This window comes from Contarinia nasturtii, unplaced genomic scaffold (genome assembly GCF_009176525.2).
Source record: "Contarinia nasturtii isolate CC-2019 unplaced genomic scaffold, AAFC_CNas_1.1 Cnas_scaffold_993, whole genome shotgun sequence".
Classification (NCBI taxonomy): Eukaryota; Metazoa; Arthropoda; class Insecta; order Diptera; family Cecidomyiidae; genus Contarinia; species Contarinia nasturtii.
Genome location: NW_022198340.1, coordinates 1,588,963 through 1,602,136, shown reverse-complemented (window position 1 = coordinate 1,602,136; position 13,174 = coordinate 1,588,963). Strand labels below are relative to the sequence as shown.

Below are 13,174 nucleotides of genomic sequence, written 5' to 3'. Positions count from 1 at the left end.
AGTATTCATCTGAATACAAGTATGATAAACGCAATTGATGTTTGATTTTTGTGAAAAAGTTCATTGCTGATAGATAAAATGGGTGACTCAGGGACGAAAGTATGGTCATTTCTGTAATTTTAATGACTCACAAAATCTAAGAATAAACTATATAATGATAACGACATCAAGTAACGAAATAAAAGCACGATTGCTAAAACCCGGTATCATACAAAATTATCGCAAAACGGGTTGTAAAATCTATATTAAGAAAGAACTCAATTAACAAAAATATAAATATATAAAAAATATGTTTGTTCAATATTTCAAACTGGCGAAAAAGACTTATCTTGAAATATTCTTAATTTTTTATTCAATGTTTCTTGAGTTACACATGTACGGTCAAAATTCAATTTCAAAAGCATTGTATTTTGTCATGTTTTTTTTTTTTTTTTTTTTTCGAATTGGGGAGCTATTTGTAGCATCACGCGTACGCTTCATCAGTGTTTTGCGCAGACCCAATGGTGTTTTTACATGCAATTTACGTTTTTGTGCCATAGTCCGATGCATTTCCGGAAAGTACGCTATCTAGACCGATGCACTTCTGAAGGTATGCTATCAAGCCTGATGCATTTTTTACGGGGTTACGCTATCTAATTAGCCTTGACACAAACCCTATTGCATGGTGCTGTCATTCGATTGCTTGGATTATTCCTCCAATGCAATTGTCGTGACAGTCACAATTCCACCGATACATATATGGCGTTGAGCTCTTTTTTCAAATGGGGGAATGCGAATACCACTGATTTACCGGTATATTCACCAGTAGTTCGGCACTACCTTTTTTGCGGTTTATGTATTGGACATTGATATATCCAAGACATCAACCTAACGCGAAGGCACTCCATTTTTACGTGTGTCTGTGCTGAACCCATATCTTCGCTGTGCACACACACGGGACCGACGGCTTTAAGTGCCCTCCGAAGCACTCCACAAATCCGAGACACGGCCCAAACCTCTCCTCATTAAACCACTGACAATTCCTGAGCGAATCACGGTGGAAAAATACCGGACGAAATTTGACCGAGAATCGAACTCGTGTCCTCACGCTCACAAACCTGGCACGCTAACCACTAGTCTATGGCTGAGTCATGTTAGTATTTATTCTTTACTTTGGCACAGGCAATATATTTGGATTTTGTCATCTGGATATTTCAGCTCATCTGGATGACGTTAGGCGATGATACGGACGGAAAACAATAGAAATGATTGTTATAGTTATGGTAATATTTTTGTACCTTTAACAATCATATTGTCTGCTTTGGCATGTTAATGAATACTGTCGTGATCTTAATTCACTTTTATTATTATTGCAATCAATAGAAATAAAAATGCTGATTACACACGTGTTCCATATGTGCGCCGTTTTTCAAGAAGAGTTAGACCATACACAATAACCGATATATATATTAACAACCATAATTCGATTACCAATAAATAGGGTCAGTCAAAATATTTTGCAAGCACCAAAGTATTTTGTTTTCAACATTTCAATTTTTTACTCAAAATTAATATTGGACAAAGAAAGAACATATCATCTATTGATAATTTCTTTTTATTGGTTCGATTGAAACTTTGTTCTGTGGTATTCTTTAGTTGAGATATTGCGTATGCAACTCCATTCTCCATATATGTAGCAACAAAAGAAATCTGCCAAATCCAGGCCAATCAAACATCTGTAAACCGCTATTAACTCACCTCTATGGTATTTTTCGTTGGTGAGTGACTCATTTTGACCCACCCTGCTTATTACTTATGACGTACAATATTGTCCGAATCTTTTCGTGAAATATTTTTTTTTATCTAATCGTTTTTTCGTGATATTTTTTAGTAATTTCTCGCAATACCGATAGAACCATATAGGATATATATCCATTCATTTTTATGGTACACGTTTATTAGTTTCTGAGCATTTGACACATTCACTTAAACCGCAAATAAAAAAAAAACAATTTTTTATCGTTTTCAATTTTCCAATACGTACTCTATTTTCGAGCAAAAACAACGATGAAATTTCCGACTGTACCTCACTGCTGTTGTTGCGTTGATTTAAGAATTGGTGGATTAATAATCGGTTGGTTGAATATAATTAGTGCTTGTATATGCCTAATTGGTGGCATAGTAAAAGGACAAGGAGGATATGCAGCTGTATTTGGTAAATTTGATATTCGAATTAATTAGAAATTGATTTCCAATGACTAAAAGTGACATTTTAATGTTGAACTTTAGTCATTCCGTTGATTATCTACACATGCTGGCTTTATGGAATTTATAAGGTAAAAATTTGTAAGAATTCCACAGATTTATAAACAAATACAAACATCCTATACTTCAATAGAATAAAGCTGGCTTTTTGCTTATATCCGTGATTACAACTGGAATTGGGCTCATTTTGTCCGTTTTTGGAATTATCTTTTTAATGGTTGTCTTAGCTAGCCCTCGGCCAGAGATAAAAACAGGCGATCTCGTACCTTTTATTATTGCTTATTGCATTATCACAGGTCGGTGTGCACTTCTAAAGAATAGGATATGTTAAACCATTGAATTATTCTTTTTCAGCTCTTCATACGTACTTTTGGGTCGTAATGTATTCCATCTATAAGAGAATCAAAGAGGACGCTCAAAATTGCAATACACAGCCAGTTTGAACATAATATATCTAATATTTGCAATATTACAGTGTATTTGAATCAATTTCGTACAAATGTATAAAATTATAATCAAATCTTGTGAAAGTTTCATTAAAGTGTGAATTGAATGGATTAGAATTGTAGCGACCTGGAAAATAAAATGAAATCATAATTTTTTTTTTCAGAGTTATTGTTGTAACTTTTAATTAATGACATCACTATTTTTGGCATTTCTCACAGTATTTAAAACAATTCGTTATACAAATAGTTAAACTACATATTTAAAAAAAATCGATAACGATTCCTTTGCCCGGCGGTCAAGGGAGTAAGTGAGAAGTCCAAATCAATCCAACTTTGTAAAATGTTCCGACAACAATTTGTAGAGGAATAGTTTCTGTGGATCAGAGCCATGCATAGGTTTTAACTATGTGCCAAAAATAAAAAAAATGTAAAAAACACGATTCTCAATTCCTTTGTGGTGCAATCGAATACAAAAAAGATGATGTCAATGATTGCGTGATGTTTGCCAATCCGATAAGCTCTCTTCAATTGGTTTTCTACTGTTATCATATTTAAACATTGTATTATTTTGTCACATGTCTTCATATCCTATCACTATGTCCATTGGATTCTTTTCCAGAAGTTTCTTATACTATTTCCAGTAAATAATCTTCATCACCAGATACTTCACTCGCAATATGTTGGGAACAGACATTATATTGAGATATTTTCAGCCAGATGAATCAGCTCAGCCAGATATCGCCAGGAGCTGAAATCGATTGAAAACAATAAAAGTGATTGTTATAGTGATTGAGCAATGTAAGTGTAATTATAGCCATAACAATCACTTCTATTGTTTTCACTTAATTTCAGCTCCTGACGATATCTGGCTGAGCTGATTCATCTGGCTGAAAATATCTCAATATAATGTCTGGTTGGGAACGTTATAATATTCGCGTTGGCATTAGTCATTTCGACGATGAAAATGTCATCTGAATTCGATGAAAGTTCTTTAAACTTTTCGGGTTGCTGGTCTTTCTTTTTTTAAGTTTATAAAAATACTCATTTAAAAACGAAAAAATATGAAAATAAAATCCATTTATGTTTCTGTGCGATGAAATTGCATCTTCTATTATTGTGTTTAAGAAAATATTCTCTCTTGACACATTGTTATTTTTAACTTTGTTCTGATTGACGTATTAGTCGGAATAATTCAAATTAAATATTCTAGTGGAAAATCAATTGTAATTCAAAATGAACAATAGAACAGTACACTCCCCGTTCAAATCCAAATGAATTTTTAATTATGTGATAAATATTGGAACCAAAATGTTTTGGAACTCTATTTGCTAGTCTATTTGGGTATATTTTTTATCACTTAAAATCATTAATAATTTGTTTTCTAGATAAACATACCTCTATATACCAAACATCTAAATATATTCATTTTCAAAGACATAAATAACTTTATAACGAAAACAAACACCTGATGAAACTCCAGAACCGTATTGGTACCATGGTCGCATTTTACAAAGCGCTTTCATGTTGCATTCATTTTGTAGATAAATCAGTCACATTTTTAAGTGCGCTATCCATTCCCAATGTTAACTGAGGTTCTAATAAATTGCTATGTTGTACTCGTAAAAATGCTAAGATGATTACAAGTAATCAATTTAAATGCGACGTTGTTTCTATTGAATCAATAAAAAAACTGACATTGGTTAGAATGGTCATTGCCGCCAAGTCCATCAATCATGTTGATTATTAAACCACAGGAAAAGAATATCACCAATAAAAATTAAATTATTTAGGCAAACCTTGTGAATTGCAAAACTTCATAGCCATTATATGATTGTTCATTTTATTAACAATGGTAGAACAATGATATAAATATAGTACACACTTGTATAACAGAAACATATGTTTTTTAAACTAAAAATCAACTGGAATTCATCGTTAGTTTATGACTCTGAAAATCAGTCTATGTATTTCGGATGGATATCCATCCGAGATATTTTAGAATATCTGGATATTCAACGCAACTGCACAGCGACAGAGCTGTATGCGTCACAAATAGAATCTACGGTATGTCGCGATGTATATGTGTATCAAGTGCCGCACGTACACAGTCACACTGTGTCTGTATTTTACGTGTAGCGACATACCGTAGATTATATGTGCGACGCACACAGCTCTGGCTCTGTGCAGTTGCGTTAAATATCCAGATATTCTAAAATATCTCGGATGGATATCCATCCGAAATACATAGACTGCTGAAAATCATATAAAAACACATTTTTTTCAATTAACAACAGTGAAATACTGTTTTAAATGTATCCCAATCGATCCATGTCAACAACAACGTCTCGCAAACGTTTATTGAATTTATTTTGCGAAGACTCGGATATGAATGCTTGAAATGCATCAATATCTTCATTATTTGCTGGTTGGTCTTTAAACTTCTCAGCGAGTTCATCTAAATCAAGGCCATTTCCACGATCCGTTGTAATCATTGGCAGCAACACTGTAGACAAAATCAAACCAAATTTTGCAAATTTGCGGAAATGTTCTAGCATCGTAGCATAAGGGAAGTATTTATCAAGATTTGAACCCAATCTAAGGATGTTGTGTACAAATATTTACGTTAGCAATAAATTGAATGAATGAATTGAAAAAAAAAAAACATAAATTGACTGTTAGAGAATCATAAGTATACCGTCGAACATGTGCAGACAAGCTGCTATGATACACGTTCAGGAAATCGTCATAATGTGTGTCGCGCAATTCTTTTGTGGTGCAACAGGACATGAAATACACGATGTCAATGATTGGAGATGAATAGCGGCATATTTGCCAATCCAAAAGGTTCACTTCGATCGGTTTTCCATTGTTGTCGTATCTGAACATTGTATTATTTTGCCATGTATCTCCATGCGATATAACAGCGCCTGATCCGGTCGCTTGTAAATCCAAACAATCACGAGCGACATCCAATACATCCTTTGTTTCGAATAAATTTTTCACTTTGGCCAATAAATTGGCATCTTCTTCTTTATTCAGCACTTGGAACACACCTTGGAATTGTTTGTTGAAAAATTTCCGTATGAATATATCATTGTCCCGTATAAACATTTCTTTCAAACTTGAAGCAAGCTCATGGAATTTTTCTGGCTGTTGATCTTTTAATGCGAATGAAATTGCGTGTAACTTGGCCAATGCTTTCATGACCAGAAACACATGATCAGCAGTAATTTCTTCCGTATATCGATCAATGATGGAAAAGTTTCGAACACTTAAGTCTTCGAGCAGAAGACATTCGCTGGGTTCTTCATCGATCGTTCGATAGCATGCCGGATTTTCATAGAATCCATCCTTTTCAACTACCAAACCTTTTGATTGCTCGAATTTTCGGAAAAATGGCAAAATCTGTGTATGCGCCGGTAAAATGTTTTTTTTAATCAAATATCGATTACACTGTTCGTCGTTTTAGTATAAAAACGTCAAATTTGACGATAACAATAGATTTGCAATTGTATTAGTATACTCATAGTGGACGATTACATGGACATGGTGAATTTGACGTTTTCATACTAAAATGACTGACAGTGTAGATTAAGAAAATACCAACATGTGACGTACCACATTATACGCTTGAATTTCCTGCAAAAACAATTCATGTGAATTGAATTGTTCCCGACGCGCTGCATTCTGTGGCGCAACTTTGAGAATTAATTTCTCCGAACTGTTTTCACCCTCTTTGTTGAACGTTACACGGTATACAATACCAATGAAATTACTTTCGCCAGCTTTTGATGCCGAGCTCACTGTCATCTTGTACTTTTTCGACTTCAACTTTTTTTCAATTGTTTCACACAGCACCGATCGAACTAAATCGGTGGGAATTTCAGATAAGCATGATTCAGCCATTTTTTTTCCTCAGAAATTTCTTTCGTTAATTCCAAGCAATTCAATTAACCGTCTTTATTTTCTGTAAACGTTTCACTCTATGTGCCACCAAATACTGTACTGAAATACTTCAAAAACCTGTTTGCTTTTTTATAGTTAAAAGATTAGTTAATAGATTAGTTAATAACTAAAAGATAGAAGATGACATCAGTGCCCAAATTTATGGAGACAAACTTGTTTATTTAATTGAACTCTTTTAAATTATTTTTTATCATAAGGCCTAGAAATCCAAATTTCTGCTTAGAACTTTATCACTCGTCAAATGTTTAACTGAAACTGCATAGTTTGTTGATGAGCAATGCAATTTATTTCTACAATTCATAGCAATAGATTTCATTTGACATTGGTTTTGAAGCATCATTACCGCCATTAATCGTCAATCATGCCATTTAATAATAACATACATCACAATGATTTTAATAAAATTCAATTCGTGTATAAACAAAGTATGAAATAATCATGACTATTTCTTTTGTATTAGTACGAATTATTAGTAGAATCGTATTGTGATATAAAAAATATATAGCTTTGATATCAGAAACACTGCTGAATCGCAGTTACGTTAATTCAGCAAACCGAATAGGAAACGTAATTTTATTCAATTGAAGTGACCGAATGATTCGGCACTTTTATGAGAAATATTGAATGTCATGAGGAATTTAATTAACCAAGTATACAACTATTCCTAATGATCAATACAGTCGCATTTTTATTTTGCTACTGTTATCATTTAATCGTTTAGATAAGAGTGTTTTTTTTTATTGATATCAAACCAATCATATTTTTGACATTGACAATACACTTCAACTTTAGTCATTCACACAATAGTGGTGCTTGACCGAAATCAGACCTAGAATCAGATCATTTTTTTTCGAAAAGATTCAAGGATAAAAAAAGGACTTAAAGAATAAAAAGAGAAATGTAACATTTTCCTGAAGTGCAGCACGTACCAGCCATAGTTGTAGCCATATTTGAACGGCATATTTTGAAATAGCCACAGATTTTACTAGCCGTAAAACATGCAAAGTTCATGAATAATAGTTATTAAATTACAGTAATAATTGCATTGAAATTATATTTCGAAAAAACAAATGAATTTTATTAAGCTTATGGAACAATGAAAAGATTAATATATTAAAAGGATGAAATTCAAAGGCCGGGGGCGTTTAAAATCTTTGTTATAATCAATGTCATATCGGTGTTGATGTTAAAGTTCTTCATTTCCACAATTAATCGCAAATAGTCCATTTGCAGTGGAATTTCGCTGGGATTAAATTTTTCGCCGGGCTTAACACAGATTTGACGAATAATATTGATCGGTAAATCAAGAAACTGTATCAATGCTGCGATATTTCGAAGTGTCTCCTTATCCTCGGTGGTGGAAAGGAATTTAATATCATCTTTTTGTAAAAATAATTGTAAATAGCCAGCGTACTCGATGATCTTTCGTTCGATCAATGTTTCCACTCTCTTGACCAACGCATTCAAATGTTCGGCCGATAAAATAATATTGCTCGGACGATTCTTTACAATCGTTTGTATTAGTTTTAATTGACAAACGTCGAAACTTTCCGGTGAGTTAATTAGCCGAAAGTATGACATCAGCAGATCAACGTAAATGTACAGCGCATGCATCGTGTCCTTGGTTAAACAATGATAAAATTGCAGCATGAATAATTGCAAAAATTTCGAATCTTCGCTCAGCTCATCTTCGCTCGTTAAAAATTTGTTTATGAAATTCTGAACTTTTGAATTATTTGTGAATGCCAGCAAATTTAATGGATGAGTGCGCCAACACACATAACGTTCCGTACTAAGTGTGTAGGCAAAAGTGCTTCGCAAGTTGGTTGGATCGTCGATGTGAGACACACAACCGGCTTTTTGTTTAATATCAATGCAATGACATTTCTGGATGATTCGTCTGGAAGAGAAATCATATGACATTGAAAATTACCAAAAACATAAATTATAATCGAGAATATCACTCACTCGAAATCTTCCCAGTTGCAACCTTTTTTAAATTTGATAGTCCAATAATTGGGGTCTTCAAACCGCACCTCATCCAAATCGCTGAGTTCGGGCAATATGCATGGTGCCATTTTCGAAACAGTCTTTCCATCGAGAGTCAAGTATGTGATGTTGCACGGGCACAATTTACCGGTGTCAATGTCACGCGGCAGGATGATTCGTGGCTCAACAGCCAACACGTACAAGTGTCGAAACGCTTGTAAATGATATCGATTATCATTGCTGTGAATTGGGAATTTCGGGAACAGTGCACAAATCAAAGCAGCAATTGCCTCTGGCGAACGAGACAGTGTGTAGCGACCTGCACCCAAAAATTGGAAACCAATCGCCATATGCACAGCCATATGGCTGCCGTATGTGACATGGGAATATCCAACACCAAGACGATTTCTCAACATACGACATCTTCTGAGCACACGCAAGTCACCTGTGCCTGCATTCACCTGAAAAATTATTTATGAGAAATAAATTGAATTAAAAGACCAAACTCGTCATTTGAATGGTTGTTCAATAGAAACTTAAATTAACTTCGAAAAAAATAATGCTCACCAATGAACTGGCCAATAGAACTAGCATCAAGCATGATTCAACGGTTGGTTTTCCTGCACATTCATTGAGATACACCGAATTTGAGTTCAAGAAAAGTTTGAAAATTTGATCCAAAATCGAATTTGCTTCTTCATTTTGGGTGCCCGCATAACGTAATCCTAAGCAAAATGCAGCACCCGCAGTAATATTACAGTATGCTTGGCTAAAATTAAAAATTATCGATTACGATCGATCGAAATAAGTTTCAAATTTTAAATTCAACTCACGCAAATGATTCACGATCGGCAAGAGATTCGCTGTTTCTCATTGGCGATTGCAATAGATCAATTTGTAGCCATGTTGGAAAATTGGTTCTGAGCCATTCTTTGGTCGGTTGTATGTCATTCCAGAGGATTAAACCGCGTGCAATGACCCGTATCAAAAGTAAATCGGGTCGTACATCATCAAGAACAGCATGAGTGTCTGGCGGATTCATCCAACTGGCCACTGATTTATTTCCAGTTCGAATGAACATCAAACCTAATGCCAATGTTGCGCCCGGTGCTGTAACATCAACATTAATTGTGTCTCCTTCACGCACTTGAAACGATTGAAACTTGTATTTTTCCTTTTGTGAGCCTGTATCAATGTATTATTAATATATTAGTGGACGACATTTATTGAATGCACATTTCATTACCGCTTAATGTGTCTCTTCTGCCACCAATCATATAACGATGCAAAATGTCTGGTAATCTGAGATCGGCTAAGCCCGGTGCAGTCTCACCCCTTCCAAGTGTCACCAAACCCAATGCCAGTCCAGCTGTTAACGCATACGATTCTCTTTCGACACAGTTTTCCATTTCGGGTCCGGGTGGACGACCTTTACATGCAATAGATTCAGATTTTTTATCAATGAAAAATTCCGTCAAAAAGTGACACATTAAATCTTTAAGACAAACTCACCGATTTCTTGAACCAAAACCTCTGCAATATGCCGTTTCGCCGAACCTTGATACAACATTCCAATGCCCATAATAGCGGCGATTTGAACATTTTGTGAGATGTCCAATTCCAAGGCGGTTGGCGGCAATAGTGCTTCAATGTGAATGGATAGTAATTTCGTTGCGGAGGTATCCATAGTGCCACGATGTGCGGCTGAAATTCCAATTAAAATGCCCAAATTGGTCATTTCATCGCATTTCACGAGGTAATCATACAAGCTCATCGCCGACAATATTTTTAAATGGCCGGTTAAACCGAGTGCCATTAAAAATCCAGCATGTTCGGTTGTACTGTCATTCGATGATTTCGGTTTATTATAAACAATCCATGCTGAATCAATGTTTTTACTATCGGATGACAATTGCAACCCAGCTGCTACTCCATTATGAAATAATGGCCACATATTCATATTTTGGGGTACTTCGATTGTTGACATTTCAATAATGGCGCCTTTTTCCTTTTCCTTTCCGGTCAAACACAACTTCGGAACGTCAAACGACTCGGTGGAGGCCGGTGAAAATGTTTGTAATGTCAACATACCCCGTCCAATCGGCAGTGACATTGTTCTTGTACAAATTGCTAACAATTGCCGTTCACGCTCTTCAATGAAGTCATGATCGGAGACACCGATTTTTTGTACAATATCCACAATAACCGGGCTTGCACTGGCCAACATCTGTCGGACATCTTCTATACGCAAATCCTTGGGCCATCGCAATCGAATCAATTTTGTATAAATGTGTGCCATTCCATCACAACTGGCACTTGCATTGGCCGCACTTTCTGATGCCGACTGTCCGCGCAGTGTTAATGAGTTTTCCGTTTTGAAGCTGCTATGTTTTTTTGACGCAATTTCTCTGATCAGTGGATCGGTTATTGTATTACTGTATAATTCAGGGCGATAGAGTAAACCAAATGCTCTGGCATCATTTATATTTGGCATATCGAGGCGACAACTTTCGAGAATTTCGGCGATTAAAAATTGGATGGCCGGTGGAAAGCGTGACATCTCTTTTCGCGATAAGTTTATTGCAAGCAATTGTTCTAAGGCTTTTTGCCGAATTTCATAATCGCTCAATTTTGATCGATTTATATCCATTGGTTGATCTTTTGATTTGATTGCATTAAAATGATACGTACCATCGACGAGTCCTTCGCTGGTTACCATCGAAATCAAATCGACTATTTGTTTGCTGATTGGATTCACGCTCGGAATGTATGGATACGGGGTGAATTCATTTTCACCATTGTTGAATAAATCGTTAATTACGCCATACACACTTGGAATTTTTACACTTAAACACTGTTGATCATACAGAGCATTTCGATCGAGTTCAGCAATCGAACCATTATTATACATCAACACCAGATCGGGACAGTCCAGAAAATAATGCAAACAATATGAATGCAATTGCAAATCAAGAGCAAGTTGATTCAGAAATTCTGACAGCATTGTTCGTTGCGTTTTTAATGTTTCATCGAATTTTAACTCTTCGTACAGCAAATGGAAGCTGAAAAAGATAATCGGAATATAAGGTGCTAGCGTTGAATTCATATCGATGCGACGTTTTGATTTCGTTTCTTTTGATGATGATTTTTTCTCGTTGTTTGTTTTATTCAAAACGGCCATTAAATACTGAAAATCAGTGTCCGAACCGATCGGGTCATCGGTTTTACGACGTTTTTTATTATCTCCGGTGGATGTGCGCGATGAGCCACCACCACCACCATCCTGTGCTGATGAAAATGTTCTCGTCGAAATGAATGTTCGGCCCATTGCATTCAATAAATAATTATGAAATGTTGTCCATTCACTTTCAAAACTAATGTCTTGTGAACCTCGGGTATTTCGAATGCTGTACCATTTGGAAATGATTGCAATGGCCATATCACGTTTTAAAACTGTACGCAAAACCACCAAACACTTGGTCACCAGCGGACATTCACTCAACGGCGGCAATGTGATACGATACATCGTATCGTTTGTGAACTGCAAAGTGACTCGACTACCACATACATCTCGCAAACTTGAACATGTATTGATACCGCTGCCAGATCGTAAATTGTATTGCGATTGTAACGGATATACTGGCGATAACAGATGTACTTCATCATCGAAACTTGATTCGTTCGAGACGGTTGGCAAAAGGCTACTTCGGCGTGGAAATGATGACTGAATAGACGGTGTCACTTGAGGTTGACGCGTAAGCGTTATACCACTAATATCCACTTTTCCAATTAATACTGAACCACTATACAAAATCAATGATCCACAATGTGCCAAAACAGCTACTACTTTTAATGCCTGCAAACGTGAAAATGGGAAACATACATTTCAAGTTAAAAAAAAAATTATCGAATTATATACAAACGTACACTTATACAAACTGCATCCTTTGCCGGTATTGACGATGATTTTCCCATGGTTGGGATATCTGGTGAATTTGATTTTTCCAATCGATACATCATCAGTATGCCAGTCTTCTTTAGCAAATAACATATGAACTTCTGACCAATGAAATCACAATGCAGGAAACCACGAGACGCAACATCCGGAAATTCTCTGAAAATATTTTTGTTTTGTTTCATTTGAACCGCTTAGAATAAAAGTAGATAATGGTAGAAAGTTAAAAAAAATCTCAATCATAAAGTGTTATGAAAATAATACTCAATCAAGAAAAAAAGTGAAAATAAAAGTCGATCAAGAAAAAAATTGAAAATAAAAGTCAAACACAATTTATGATCGATTTTTATTTTCACTTTTTTTCTTGATTGAGTATTATTATAACTCAATTTATGATTGAGATTTTTTTTCACCTTTTTCTTGATTGATTAGTGATTTTTCTAGTTGACCATTTAGTGGTGTTCGAGAATTGAGAAAAAATGTCTTTTTTCTTTCATTTTTTGTGCTCTGTACCGAGTCTCCGAGAGTTTCATATAAACTCGCCTTGCAATAGCCAAATGACGCCTATTGATTC

The 13,174-nt window shown here is 35.3% G+C and overlaps 3 protein-coding genes across 3 annotated transcripts in view; 1 reads left to right on the top strand and 2 right to left on the bottom strand.

The window, feature by feature from the left end:
- Positions 1 to 1,952: 1,952 nt before the first annotated feature.
- LOC116343430 lies at positions 1,953 to 2,814 on the top strand. Its single transcript, XM_031771474.1, has 4 exons — positions 1,953 to 2,194; positions 2,269 to 2,315; positions 2,378 to 2,540; positions 2,599 to 2,814. The coding sequence occupies exons 1-4, from the start codon at positions 2,047 to 2,049 to the stop codon at positions 2,685 to 2,687; spliced, it is 447 nt and encodes a 148-aa protein (XP_031627334.1). The 5' UTR covers positions 1,953 to 2,046; the 3' UTR covers positions 2,688 to 2,814.
- Positions 2,815 to 4,877: 2,063 nt separating this feature from the next.
- Positions 4,878 to 6,900, bottom strand: LOC116343425. The gene is made up of 3 exons (XM_031771468.1): positions 6,309 to 6,900; positions 5,386 to 6,095; positions 4,878 to 5,285 (listed from the first exon to the last, which is right to left on the bottom strand). The coding sequence occupies exons 1-3, from the start codon at positions 6,594 to 6,596 to the stop codon at positions 4,997 to 4,999; spliced, it is 1,287 nt and encodes a 428-aa protein (XP_031627328.1). The 5' UTR covers positions 6,597 to 6,900; the 3' UTR covers positions 4,878 to 4,996.
- Positions 6,901 to 7,707: 807 nt separating this feature from the next.
- Positions 7,708 to 13,174, bottom strand: part of LOC116343313 (anaphase-promoting complex subunit 1) — a 7,705-nt gene continuing 2,238 nt past the window's right edge. Inside the window, exons 5-11 of the mRNA XM_031771306.1 lie at positions 12,573 to 12,759; positions 10,158 to 12,501; positions 9,892 to 10,074; positions 9,479 to 9,830; positions 9,213 to 9,414; positions 8,625 to 9,106; positions 7,708 to 8,556 (exon numbers count right to left, since the gene is read on the bottom strand). Of these exons, the coding sequence (XP_031627166.1) occupies positions 7,785 to 8,556; positions 8,625 to 9,106; positions 9,213 to 9,414; positions 9,479 to 9,830; positions 9,892 to 10,074; positions 10,158 to 12,501; positions 12,573 to 12,759 (4,522 nt within the window). The 3' untranslated portion in view covers positions 7,708 to 7,784. The remainder of the gene's footprint in view (positions 8,557 to 8,624; positions 9,107 to 9,212; positions 9,415 to 9,478; positions 9,831 to 9,891; positions 10,075 to 10,157; positions 12,502 to 12,572; positions 12,760 to 13,174) is intronic.

Coding starts and splice junctions, on each gene's coding strand:
- LOC116343425 (XM_031771468.1), bottom strand. CDS start 6,596: ATGGCTGAATCATGCTTATCTGAAATTCCCACCGATTTAGTTCGATCG. Junction 6,096..6,308: donor AAATTCAAGCGTATAATGTG/GTACGTCACATG, acceptor GCGCATACACAG/ATTTTGCCATTTTTCCGAAA. Junction 5,286..5,385: donor TTGTCTGCACATGTTCGACG/GTATACTTATGA, acceptor CAACATCCTTAG/ATTGGGTTCAAATCTTGATA.
- LOC116343430 (XM_031771474.1), top strand. CDS start 2,047: ATGAAATTTCCGACTGTACCTCACTGCTGTTGTTGCGTTGATTTAAGA. Junction 2,195..2,268: donor AGGATATGCAGCTGTATTTG/GTAAATTTGATA, acceptor GTTGAACTTTAG/TCATTCCGTTGATTATCTAC. Junction 2,316..2,377: donor GGCTTTATGGAATTTATAAG/GTAAAAATTTGT, acceptor ATACTTCAATAG/AATAAAGCTGGCTTTTTGCT.